This window comes from Phyllopteryx taeniolatus, chromosome 11, assembly GCF_024500385.1.
Source record: "Phyllopteryx taeniolatus isolate TA_2022b chromosome 11, UOR_Ptae_1.2, whole genome shotgun sequence".
NCBI lineage: Eukaryota > Metazoa > Chordata > Actinopteri > Syngnathiformes > Syngnathidae > Phyllopteryx > Phyllopteryx taeniolatus.
This window is the reverse complement of record NC_084512.1, coordinates 17,484,780-17,496,476: the sequence shown is the minus strand read 5'-3', so window position 1 is coordinate 17,496,476 and position 11,697 is coordinate 17,484,780. Positions and strand designations below refer to the sequence as shown.

Here is an 11,697-nt window from a genome sequence, read left to right as displayed (position 1 = left end):
AAAACCATTTTCATCTCAGCACCACTCTGTAATCCTGTTGACCAACTGTGCCTCCTTCGCTAAAGGAAACAGAGTTAACAGTGCACATTAGTGGGAGGAAACTCCATCATGTCCAATGTTAGATTAGCCTCAATAGCCACAGTTTACAGTCCAACTAAAGCCAGTTCTGACTTGTGGTGCTCTGGACATTTAAACCTCAATGATTTTACAGCACATTATAAACTAACATTAGGTGAAGAGCAGACTCACTTATAAACAAGATAAGACAAAACAAAACCAATATTTACTATGTATCCGTTTGAATTTGTTTACAAAGAACAGGTTGCCTATATGTCATTATTAGCCATGTTGCGAGAAGTTACTCCTGTGGTGCTAGTAGTAAATAATGCTTTTGGTGTCAATTTGTCAAATGCTGATAATAACCAAAGCACAAGCTACTGTATTAAATTTTTTGGGGGAATAGAAATATATTTTATATCTCCTTGAATTTTGTGTTATAGGCTAAAAGTTACATTAAACAAAATGTCAACATGAAGCATTGATGTTGTTACTCCAAATGGCATTCATTAATTATTCCATACAGATCTTAGTGTTCTAATTGGCACACATCGCTACACCATTAATCACTATGTGCTGTGTGCGTGTTCGTGTGTGTATTTTGCTGTTATATATAGGGACGTTAATTTAATTTAATTAATTTAATTAATTTAATTTCTTGCTGTTTTAATTGCCTGTTGTTAAAATCTCTCAAAATAACTTTGTGTTGCATTTTAATGTATCAAAAGTGCTATATAAATCCATTTGATTTGATATATATTTATATTGATTCTACTTCCTCCTCATATTTTCTAACGGTCATTTGTTGAGTTGAAAGGGTAAATCATCACTAGACAATGTAAATATGTATATATATATAAATGCGAAATGCTAGTCTTTAAGGCTCTGCATAATTAAGAACCAACTATCTTCTGTACTGCTTATCCTGTTCAGGGTCATGGCGAGCTGGAGTCTATCCCAGCTGTCTTTGGGTGAAGGCGGACTACATCCTGGACTGGTTGTCAGTCATTCGTAGGACACATAAAGAGGACGACAACCATTCACACACCGTCACTGAGTGGCAATTGAACCACGCTGCCTGCATCAAAGTCAGGCTAGTGAACCACTATGCAATCAGTGACAGTTTACTAAGAACAACACACCAGCTGAATGTGCTGGGATACACCAGCCTCACATTTGGGTTCATGAAAAGTAGACTCAAAGACAACAAGGAATTTAATATGTTTGAGTCGTCTTTATTAAAGATATCAAAGCAAATTAGTACACAGCAAAATGGTGCTGAGGGCAGGCAGTGGCATCCAATTGTACAAATGCGTTCAAGAGGGGGAAATTGTAGTTGGAAGACAGAAGGGTAGCACAACTTCATCGTTGAATACTTCTTCTCATTGATTTATTCATTTTTAAAGGTGGCACAGAGCTTTATTTTATTTATTCGTTTTTGCTTCCCAAGTTTTCAGACAGTAAAGGACTAAAGCATCAGCATGGCTGTCTGGTCACAACACTGGACACAGAACCCAAGACTGCAAGTAGAAGGAGGAGCCTGGAATATGAGAGCAGCAATGTGTGGTTGGTTGTTGAGGTTTGTTCTAATGTTTCTTCTTGCTGGACTTTTCGATCGTGGTTTCCACCACCATTGAAGTCTCTTCGTAACCTTTAAGTTTGCGCCCATTGGAAAACTTCTCCACGGATTCCAGCACCACCTTTTCATAGCTCATGGCGTCTGGGGTGAAGCTACTGGAGCTGGAGCTGGTGCTGATGCTGGTGCTGCTGCTAGAACTGGAACTGGTGCTGGCGGTGCGGGGCATGGATTTGGGAGTTGTCCCGCTTGGCCCATTGTCATCCTTGTTTTTCTTTGGATTGGCAGAATCATCTGCTGGGGTTGGATCTTTGGGACCAGAGAAAGGCTGGACTGGGCCTGGATCTTTGGGTTGAGGTTCAGGCTCTTCCTTCTTAACCTTACCATTGTTATCCTTTCCTTTTCCACCCTTATTATCTTCCTCACCTCCAGCAACATTAAAAGGAGGGGTGGGAATTCCAGGTCTGGGCTCTGGCATGGGCTGAGGTGGTTGAGGTGAAGGTACGATGCGTTCAAGAAGTTGATCTTCGATCGTGACGACAATGTGTCCGGTGGATGGTGTGGAAGTGCAGAAGCATGGATCTGGGTAGCTTCCTTCGCCGGTGACGAGGATGTAACGACCTTTCGTGTAGAAGTCAGCGATGGGCTCCGGCTTCTTGTACTTCTTCATTCGATCTCTGACAATGTTACAAAGTGTGTCGAATGCCTTGCTGATCTGCGCTCCGTCCGGGACGTCTTGTGGAGACACCCCGGAGAATACGGGCCTCTCCTCAGTCCTCCTCACGTTTTCCTCCTGCACGTCTACCGAGGACGGCCCCTTCGCGTCGTCGTCTGGAGTCACTCCCCCGGCGGCCCCTCCACTTTGATCCTCCTGACCGTTGTCAATCACGTCTCTCGGGGTGAGTTCCTTCTTCTTCTGGACTTTCTTTGCCATCTTCTGACGAGGTTTTATGTTGGTGATATCTTGGATGGCAAGAGTGATATCTGGGAACACAAGACAACAAACAAACATTTTTGGTTAGGAACACGTTTTTCATTCTGCTGTATTGGGAGTATAGTTATGGATTTACTGATGATGTACTTACCTCTGCCCCTGTTCGAGGCAGGGGTGGGGTGGGTGTAGTGGAAACTGGTAGTAAACAGGGTGACTGGTGTGCCGATTATTGCCGAACTCAACCTGTGACAGAAGACAGCCGTAAAATGTTCACGTGTGGTCATTCAAGCCACAATCATTGACATCAATTGGACAAAGTAGCTAAGCAGTAAATCAAATCTTAAATTGGACACAGACTTTGCAAATTCAGACGGTTTCAAGCCTAATTCCGAGAATACAGATCGTCCCATCAGGAGTTGTTTGTTGAGAAGGAGTGACTGTCAGGTCCTGATCGGTCGTATGACGAGCGGATGAGTCTCTGGCGTGTCCTAAATTTGGACAGCTACAAAAGTAACCTTGACATTAGGGACAAACTGAGATTTTCCAGCCCTTTTCCATCATTCTGCCTGCGTAAAGTGGACAATCTGCCGGCTAAAACTGTATGTGCCTGTGTCTATTTCTTTACGTTTTCAATACAGATGATGGGTTGGCCTGCATCCAGGTGTTAGAGTAGTTGGTTGCGGGTTTAATCTTCAGTCCCCACGCCCAGACCATTATAAAGTATCCTTGGCAAGATAGTGAAGCCCCAATTGATGCTGGGTCATCAAGAGGTGAATGAATATACTATGTAAAAACACCTTGACAGTGTTTGGCGATGCGTCCGTTACACAAATTGATAAGTGTAACTCAATAGATGGTGACGAAGTGATGCCTCCATGAGTGAAACTACATTCCATGCTTTTACTGTCTTTCTGACCTTCCACTTCCTTCTTCAGACTTTGGCCTGCGGCTTCCACAAGGAGCCTCCCCGTTGCAAATCCCTAGCTATTCCCCCGCTTGTTGTGTTAACAAAGCCGTGCTCAATGTTGACATTGCAATAGGGAGGAGGTGGGTTGACCAGTGGCTCATCTGCATTAGACAGCACCAGACTGAATTGAGAGGGGCTACCAGGGACACCTGGTATCAAATTAAGAGAATCATGCTGTTCTGCTGGTGTTGTTGTTTTAAGAATCAGAATCTGTTGATACGTAGACTTTTTTTTTTTTTTTTTTTTTTTTTTTTTTGACAATTGGCAAGTTTTAAATATACTTCAGTCGTTAGCGGCAGGTTTTTGTCGCAGACCATTCACTCGTCCAATGTGCGGTGGAAGTGAAAAATTTCTATAAACTGTAAAAATGTATGCACAGCGTTTGTTTTAATGACTCAATCAACCAATCAGGGGTTTGGTTATAAATCCCTTAGTCTTTAAGGTCAGTCAGTCAGTGTGGGTCTTACCTGTTGTCCTCATTCTCGATGATCCTCTTATACCTGTCCAGCTCGTTCTCCAGAGACGTCTGGTACATGGCAAGGTGGCGACACTCGCTGGTGAACCGCTCCAGGGCCCTCTCGGCTTCCTCAATCTCCTTGCGTAGCGATTCGATTTGCTCGTTGTACAGCTGGATCTCGTCGTCGAAATTCTCTTGGGTGCCCCTAATGGCTTGCTCCAACATCGCCGCCTGCGAGAGACACAGACGCCTTTTTAATCAAGATGCTCTGATGAAATTATTCTCCCGAATTACAAACGCCCTTGAGGAGACCTAACAGTGCTCTGTGCAAGTCGTCAATATTGCACACTTGCATTGTGTTGCTCAAGAATAAATATTAGAAATCTGAGCATTTAATAAAGTAAAAGCATGACCAAGGCAGACGCTGTATACGTTTTAAACTAATATGATAGATTAGTAAAAACTTGTACAGTACAACTTTTGTTGCATCTCATTTTTCATCTGGCTTCTACAGTATTTCAACAAAATTACAAAAGCGTGATGCCGATCAAAAAAAAAAAAAAAAAAAACAGCGAAGAACATCGCTTTTTCTATATCTGGTTGCTTATTATTAGGACCCCACTATTTAAACTGAAATCAAATTATTTAATGTGTTTGTGAGGTATTGCACGCTGCAATAACTGTAATAAAATGGGCTAAGGCTGACATCTAGTGGTGTATCTGTGTCATTGGGCAAACCAAAGCGGCTGCTGATTTGGAGGTATTTATTTTACCATCCATCCATCCATTTTCTTTACCGCTTCTCCACACTAGGGTCGCGGACTGCTGGAGCCTATCCCAGCTATCATTGGGCAGGAGGCGGGGTACACCCTGAACTGGTTGCCAGCCAATCGCCCGCCACATACAAACAAACAACCATTCTCACTCACATTCACACCTACAGACAATTTAGAGTTGTCAATTAACCTACCACGCATGTTTTTGGGATGTGGGAGGAAACCGGAGTGCCCGGAGAAAACCCACGCAGGCGCGGGGAGAACATGCAAACTCCACACAGGCGGGGCCGGGGATTGAACCCCGATCCTCAGAACTGTGAGACAGACGCTCTAACCAGTCGTCCAATGTGCCTCCTTATTTATTTTATTTTACATTATTTGCAATTATATATTTCATAATGAGACTTTAAATGGAGAAAAATACAAATGGTTATTTATAAGCACTTCATATAACTTAAAGAAAAAAATCAATCTAAAAATGAATGCCTTTTGAATCAACAATGATGGCATTAAATAAGGATTTTTTTTAAATTACATTTTAAAAAATTAATAGTGAATATACTTTGACATTGACATTTTAAAAAAAAAAACTCAAAATTTTGGGAACAAAACATGAAATCTCAAAATTATCAATTTATATTTGAGATACATAATTTAATTTGAAATCAATAAATGTAATAAAAACGTCAACATTATTGAGTTAAGTAATACATTCGAGATACATTTTTTTGCCATAGATGATTAGTGTCTAAATTGTAGTAAGAACAAATATGAATGTATATAGTGACTTAGTTGCTGTGATAGTATGTTGTCCCTTTTGGATTTTCAAAATCTAAAAATAAACACTGAATTGGTGTTTTTTTGTTTTGGTGGTGTTTTTTGTGACTGAGTAATGTTTGGCGGGGAGTGTAGTTCAATGTAGTTGCCATGGTAACCACGTGTCACCTACCTCGGCCTGCAGACGTTGTTTTTGGGCCTGCAGCTGGCAGAGGGCGCCCTTGTACTCCTCTAGTTGATTCTGCAGGGCGGGCAACCTGGTCTGTACGAGCAGCTTCTCCTGCTCCTATACAACGACAAAAACATCACTTTTAAAACAGTAATATACTACAATGTTGCACGGTTGTTGTTGTCTAGAGGCATTTACTTGTTGCAGTTAGTACCTTTGAAGTTGTTGTTGTGACTTTTGGCCTGTCCCATCAAGTTATGGTATTGAACAATTTGAAGACCCTCATTTTCATACAATTTGAAATAAAAAAAAATTAAAATCACACAAATGACCTGCTAACATCAGAGCTGCTAGGTAGAGGGAGGTAGCTAGGTAGACTAGTTGGACTCAATAAACTATGAATTTTGAATGCTTTCCCTTACTGAAATAATAAAGTACATCCTTGGTTGCTAGCTAGCTCAATTGATGGGTAACTATTTTTGATACATTTAGCATGTCAATATTTTCTGATAGCTGGTGATGTTGTCAATGTATCATATAAATTTCGTAAACTATAAAGGTTTTCTCTTTCTAGCGGAAACAAAGTGCACCTATCATCGATAGCTTCCTAGCTTGATTCCTAACTAGCTTGCTAGCTAGGTAGCTGGCGTAATAGATAGATAGATAGATAGATAGATAGATAGATAGATAGATAGATAGATAGATAGATAGATAGATAGATAGATAGATAGATAGATAGATAGATAGATAGATAGATAGATAGATAGATAGATAGATAGATAGATAGATAGATAGATAGATAGATAGATAGATAGATAGATAGATAGATAGATAGATAGATAGATAGATAGATAGATAGATAGATAGATAGATAGACAACCAAATATTTTAAAGAAAAGATGAAAGGTTGGTGATACTTTCAATAAGAATACAGCCAGTTACAGATAGCTAGTAGCTAGAACTAGTTAACTACCTAACTAGCCAGCCAGACAGAGTCAGACAGACAGAAAGACAGACACTATGTTTTATAAAAAAAAAAAAAGAAAACAAAGGAGGAGATAGTTTCAATAGGAAACCAAATGGACAGCTAGCTACTAGCTTGCACAGTCAAATAGCTAACTAACGTGCCAGATAGAAAGATGGACTAATTCAACATGGTCAGCGTTAATCCATCCATCCACTTTCTGTACAGCTTATCCTCACAAGGGTCACGGTCATGCTGGAGCTTATCCCAGCTATCTTCGGGGGAGAGGCGGGGTACACCCTGAACTGGTCGCCAGCCAATCGCAGGAGCACATATAAACAAACAACCATTCGCACTCACATTCACACCTACAGGCAATTTAGAGTCTTCGGTCAACCTACCACGCATGTTTTTGAGATATGGGAGGAAACCGGAGTACCCGGAGAAAACCCACGCAGGCACGGGGAGAACATGCAAACTCCACACAGGCGAACCCAGGTTCTCAGAACTGTGAGGCAGATGTGCTAACCTGTCGGCCACTGTGCTGCCCGGTCAGTGTTAATATTGATTTGAATTTAAATTCAACTTAACTTAAATTTAAAGTAACAGTTGCTTTGGCAATTTCTGCAACTATGGCACATTTGCTTCAACAACATGATTGACAAAATAAATTCTATATCCTACTGACAAGAAATATGGTAGTGTATGTGCACATGGACTGTTTATGCTTTAGCCACGCACTCACTGACATGTACCATTGCGGACACACACGCAACAACTGGACTGAAAGGCCCCAAACCTCATCAGCACTTGGCATGAATTCCCGCACACACATACACGTTATTTTGTCAGTGACCTCACCTCGGAGATGCCAACGGACACGGTGGGAGCAAGTGGAAGCGTCTGATTGATTTGCTGCAAAATGTTTACATAGGTCTGGATCTCTGCAAGGTTCTGTTAAGAACACACCACACACAAAGACAAATGGTTGCGTTTATATCAGTTCCTCTGAGGTATTATTTGTTTTCAGACTTCTCACTGGCTATAGGCTGTCAACACCTGGTTAAATCCAAACACAAATGTATTCCAAGGCTTCAATATTAGAGCGGATGTGTTTCAATACTTCAAAGCCCAATAATGAGTTAAGGTGACGTTCCATTATTTCCTCGACATAATATGCTGACAGCACAGCGCTTTCGTACGCTGTAAAGACAATATCAAAGATTACCTCGCCATCAAAAGTACTGCCAGGCGACAGTATGAAGCAAGAAATTGGCCCATACCATTTAAGCCGTTCTGATAAATGAAAATAGGAAAATGGCATTTGGACGCACAGTAGTTCCTGTTTTGTTCTGTTTTGTTAACTTTTATTGCCACCCACTATGAGCATTTATTGTTGTATTTTACATCACACTAGCACTTGGCTAATATGTTTTGGGTTGTAGCAAGTCACCATGAAGGAAAGAGCACTAAAGCCATGCTCATGGTTCATGAAGGGCTAGACATGCACGTTATCACCTAATTTGGATGGTATCTGAATGAATGTGGGCTTTACTGTATATCTATTTTATATCATACTGTACTGTGTAGCCTATGTTAGTATCACTGACCTTCCTGTGTCTCTCTCTGGTAGAGTTTATGTCGTCCTGCAGGAACTGTGACTGGATCTGATACTCCAAATTTTTCAACAGGGCAGTGTCGGCTTCCTGTGAAGGTAATAGGACATCACACCAGAGGAAGGCAACAGAGTTGAGAGGAAAACTCATGGGAAGCGGCATCATCAGAGCTGGATTAACATGGCCCTTGTAGGTTTCTGTCTTGTGGGCCGTTGAGAGAATTTTGAGAGAATTTTTTTCTATCTATCTATCTAAGTTTGAAACACTTTTTGTATGTTGGATAATATGTTATAATGTAATTAATAATGTAACCATTAATATAAACTTGATTAAATTTTAAGGATTTTATTTCCTAATCTCAAATAACAAAATGCTTTACATTGTTGTAATATTTTATCGTCAAGAAGCATGCTTTTTTTCCCTAATTCCGTCGAATTAAATTGATAGTTTAATTAATTTAATGTATAATTAAAGTATAACTTAAAAACACAATTTGGTAAAGAAGAATTAATTTTTTTTCAATGATTTAGTTATATTTAAATGCGTAATTCAACAAAGTTTTGGAAGTTTGAAAAACATTATTTTGGATAACTGGTAAACCTGTAGTTCTATTTATATAGTTGAAGCATTATATATATATATATATATATATATACTGTAAATATATACTATACTATAATATACTTTAAATACTTAAAATATGTTCATACAGTATATATTTGTCACATCAGGCAAGTACCTTGTTTAGCTGTTCCAGTGTGCCCCGTAGTTGCTCTTGATAATCACATTCATTTCTGTATCTGGAAAATAACAATACAATATGATATTATAGTTTTTGTTTTTCTCCCAAGTGAGCTAATAAGTTTTCCAATGACTTTTAAGCGTCACTTTCAGACTCAGTCAGTTGTAAAAGTGTGCAGCAAATTGCCTTGTGTAATATAATTCACTGTTATTCTACAGAATGAATTTCCGGTGAATCAAAAAGAATCCTGTGTCACTTTGGAGTTCTTTCATGAATACTTGATCTATCAATGACTTGGAGCAGAATAAGAATGATCTTCTTTTACAACTGTGAGTTAGGAACAACACTGGGGAGGAGGAGTACATGCAATGAAGTCCATCTCTCTTCACCAGCTGAGTAAAAAGCGCTCAGTATTCTTCTCAAGGCTTTGATAATGTGGCAATGGCATTTGTTCTGTGGAACCAAGTGGAACAATTCATTGTGGCTCAATGAAACATGGCTATTTTGCAACACTGCAACTTTTAACTCAGCTCCAGTGTGTTCCTCGCAGATTACTGATAGTTTTTCTTCTCACGTGACATTAAGTGCGCTGTTTGTGCCTCCTCAAAGGCACAAACTGCTTTGTTAGGTTTCAGGGTTTCACAAAAATTACGAATAACGTCCAAAAGGAAATGGAAAATGACAGTATTTTATGATTGTAACTTCACACAACAACCCTTTTTACTCTTATTCACCCCTTTACACTGCCTTTCAAAGCCATCTTTTTTCCATGTCGCTCTTCTGTCTGAAATTTATCAAAAAGCTATGGGTGGATGACTGAGTGGAATGGTGGAACCAGATGTGTAATCCTGACATTCACTTCTCAGTATTTCATGCATCCCACCAGATGCTGGTGCGAGTTTTCTGCGAGATTCTGTGTTATGGTAATATTTTGCTCCTTTACTTGCATTGGGATCTCCTTCAACTTCATATTGATAAGTGCCAACTTCAATACTTACCTCCAATTCCTGACTTAAGTATTTCTCTTGAAGTATGTAACAAGAAAATAGATCACATGTAAAATTTCCATGGATAGGAAGGTACTGGTGGAGCCTATTTATGTGCTTATTTTTACTCATGTGGTAATGCCTAATCATTAAATGTGTTCCATTTAAAACCAACACTTCAGGTGACAAATATGATTGCTTGCCCCATGCAGCGTTAACAAATGCCGCTTTTGTATTTATATTAGAAGAAAAAGCATTTTAATATACCATGTCATTTAATTTGAGCGTGAATGAAGCCTAATGAGATATTAAGAGATATGCTGGAGTTAGGTGAGTGTGTATAACAGTTCACAATTTGGTGCTGATCTAAATTAGGATTGTCGGTAGCCTTGGGAGAAGTCTGTGCTCTTTCAATTTACCTGATATCGCTTGTGGAAATGGAAACTCAATTGCCTGCTGTTAGATTATTGGGAACAAACACCTTTCCCTTGAGGCTTTGTGTTTTTTATCGCTTACTTTCAATCCTAAGCACATTTCAGTTCGCTTTATCTCTAAAGGGGATACTAACAAAGACCACGGCCGCGGGCTGTTCTCTTACTTGCTGGTGAACTCATCCAACATGCGGCAGGCGTCCCTCAGCTCTCTCTCCAGTTTGCCGTGGTCAGCTGTAAGCTCTCGGATTCGCTGCTTGTTGACTTCAATCTGCTCCTTGAACGTCTCCTCCAGGCCGCTGGCCTCCTCCATGCGCTGCAGTGTCTCCAGCTGCTTGCGGAACACGGCGTTTCGCTGCTCCAGGACCCGAGCCCGGTTGATGTAGCGGGCGAAGCGGCTGTTGAGCTCCTGGAGGTTCTCCCAGCCCAGGATGGCCGAGATGCCCGCCGAGTCCTCGGGTTCTTCGTGAAAGACATCGGATCGCTCGTACTTTTCCTTGCGCACCTCCTTGCGCAGGTAGCTGGTCTTGAACATGCTGGTAGCTTTCTCTCCCTTGGGCAGGTGGTATCCCTCAGAGTACTTGTGCTCTTCAGCTCCTTTATTGTGTGAAAACTGGGGTGCTCACCCTTGGCTGTCTCATGCTAGACTAAACAACGCACAGCACTTGTCGGCGGCGAAATAGCTGCCGGCACCTCCCCCCTGACGGTGAGCACAACTTGTTGTGGGCCTGGGGCCTTCCAGAGTTGATTGTTGTCTTTGTTGGAGAGATTCGAAAAGCCACGCTGGTGATGACGAAGCAGAACCGCAAAAACACACACAATTAGCCGCTGCGCGAAAGCACTGGGTGGTGGCACACAATTATTATGCTTCTTAGTCAGCTGCTTTGTAGATCCATGGATGATACAGGAGTTTGAACTGAAGCCCAATTGCAGGACAGAAGGGAAGTTTCGTGCATGACAGTTTATTTGGACGGCAGTTTGTGCCACACAACCACATATACAGTAAAAGCTATTATGGTAACTTTTTGTGATGGAATGTTTCTTTTTATTACAGTTGTGTTGACACAATGGAATGAATGACCTTGACTTTATTTTAAAGTTTAGTTACTAGCATAGTGACGGTATGTCAGAAAAATCACAGTTTGGTATGTACCTTACTGAGATTCACGTTTGGATGATGCCATTTCCAATGAGTTCTCAAGTTTGACATACCGCCAAAAGCACAAAATTACTGTAGCCAGAGGC

At 40.7% G+C, this 11,697-nt stretch overlaps 1 protein-coding gene across 1 annotated transcript; it reads right to left on the bottom strand.

Annotated features, from left to right (window-relative positions):
• Positions 1-1,271: 1,271 nt before the first annotated feature.
• On the bottom strand, positions 1,272-11,159 carry LOC133486068 (filensin). The gene is made up of 8 exons (XM_061790684.1): positions 10,620-11,159; positions 9,033-9,093; positions 8,288-8,383; positions 7,539-7,631; positions 5,717-5,830; positions 4,002-4,222; positions 2,719-2,810; positions 1,272-2,617 (listed from the first exon to the last, which is right to left on the bottom strand). Exons 1-8 carry the CDS (start codon positions 10,985-10,987, stop codon positions 1,644-1,646), a joined length of 2,019 nt encoding a protein of 672 aa, XP_061646668.1. The 5' UTR covers positions 10,988-11,159; the 3' UTR covers positions 1,272-1,643.
• Positions 11,160-11,697: the final 538 nt, after the last annotated feature.

Excerpts from the sequence above, each read along its gene's own strand:
- LOC133486068 (XM_061790684.1), bottom strand. The coding sequence starts at position 10,987 with ATGTTCAAGACCAGCTACCTGCGCAAGGAGGTGCGCAAGGAAAAGTAC. Across the intron at positions 5,831-7,538 it reads TGTCCGTTGGCATCTCCGAG|GAGCAGGAGAAGCTGCTCGT; the intron begins GTGAGGTCACTG and ends GTCGTTGTATAG. Across the intron at positions 2,618-2,718 it reads TGCCTCGAACAGGGGCAGAG|ATATCACTCTTGCCATCCAA; the intron begins GTAAGTACATCA and ends TTGTGTTCCCAG.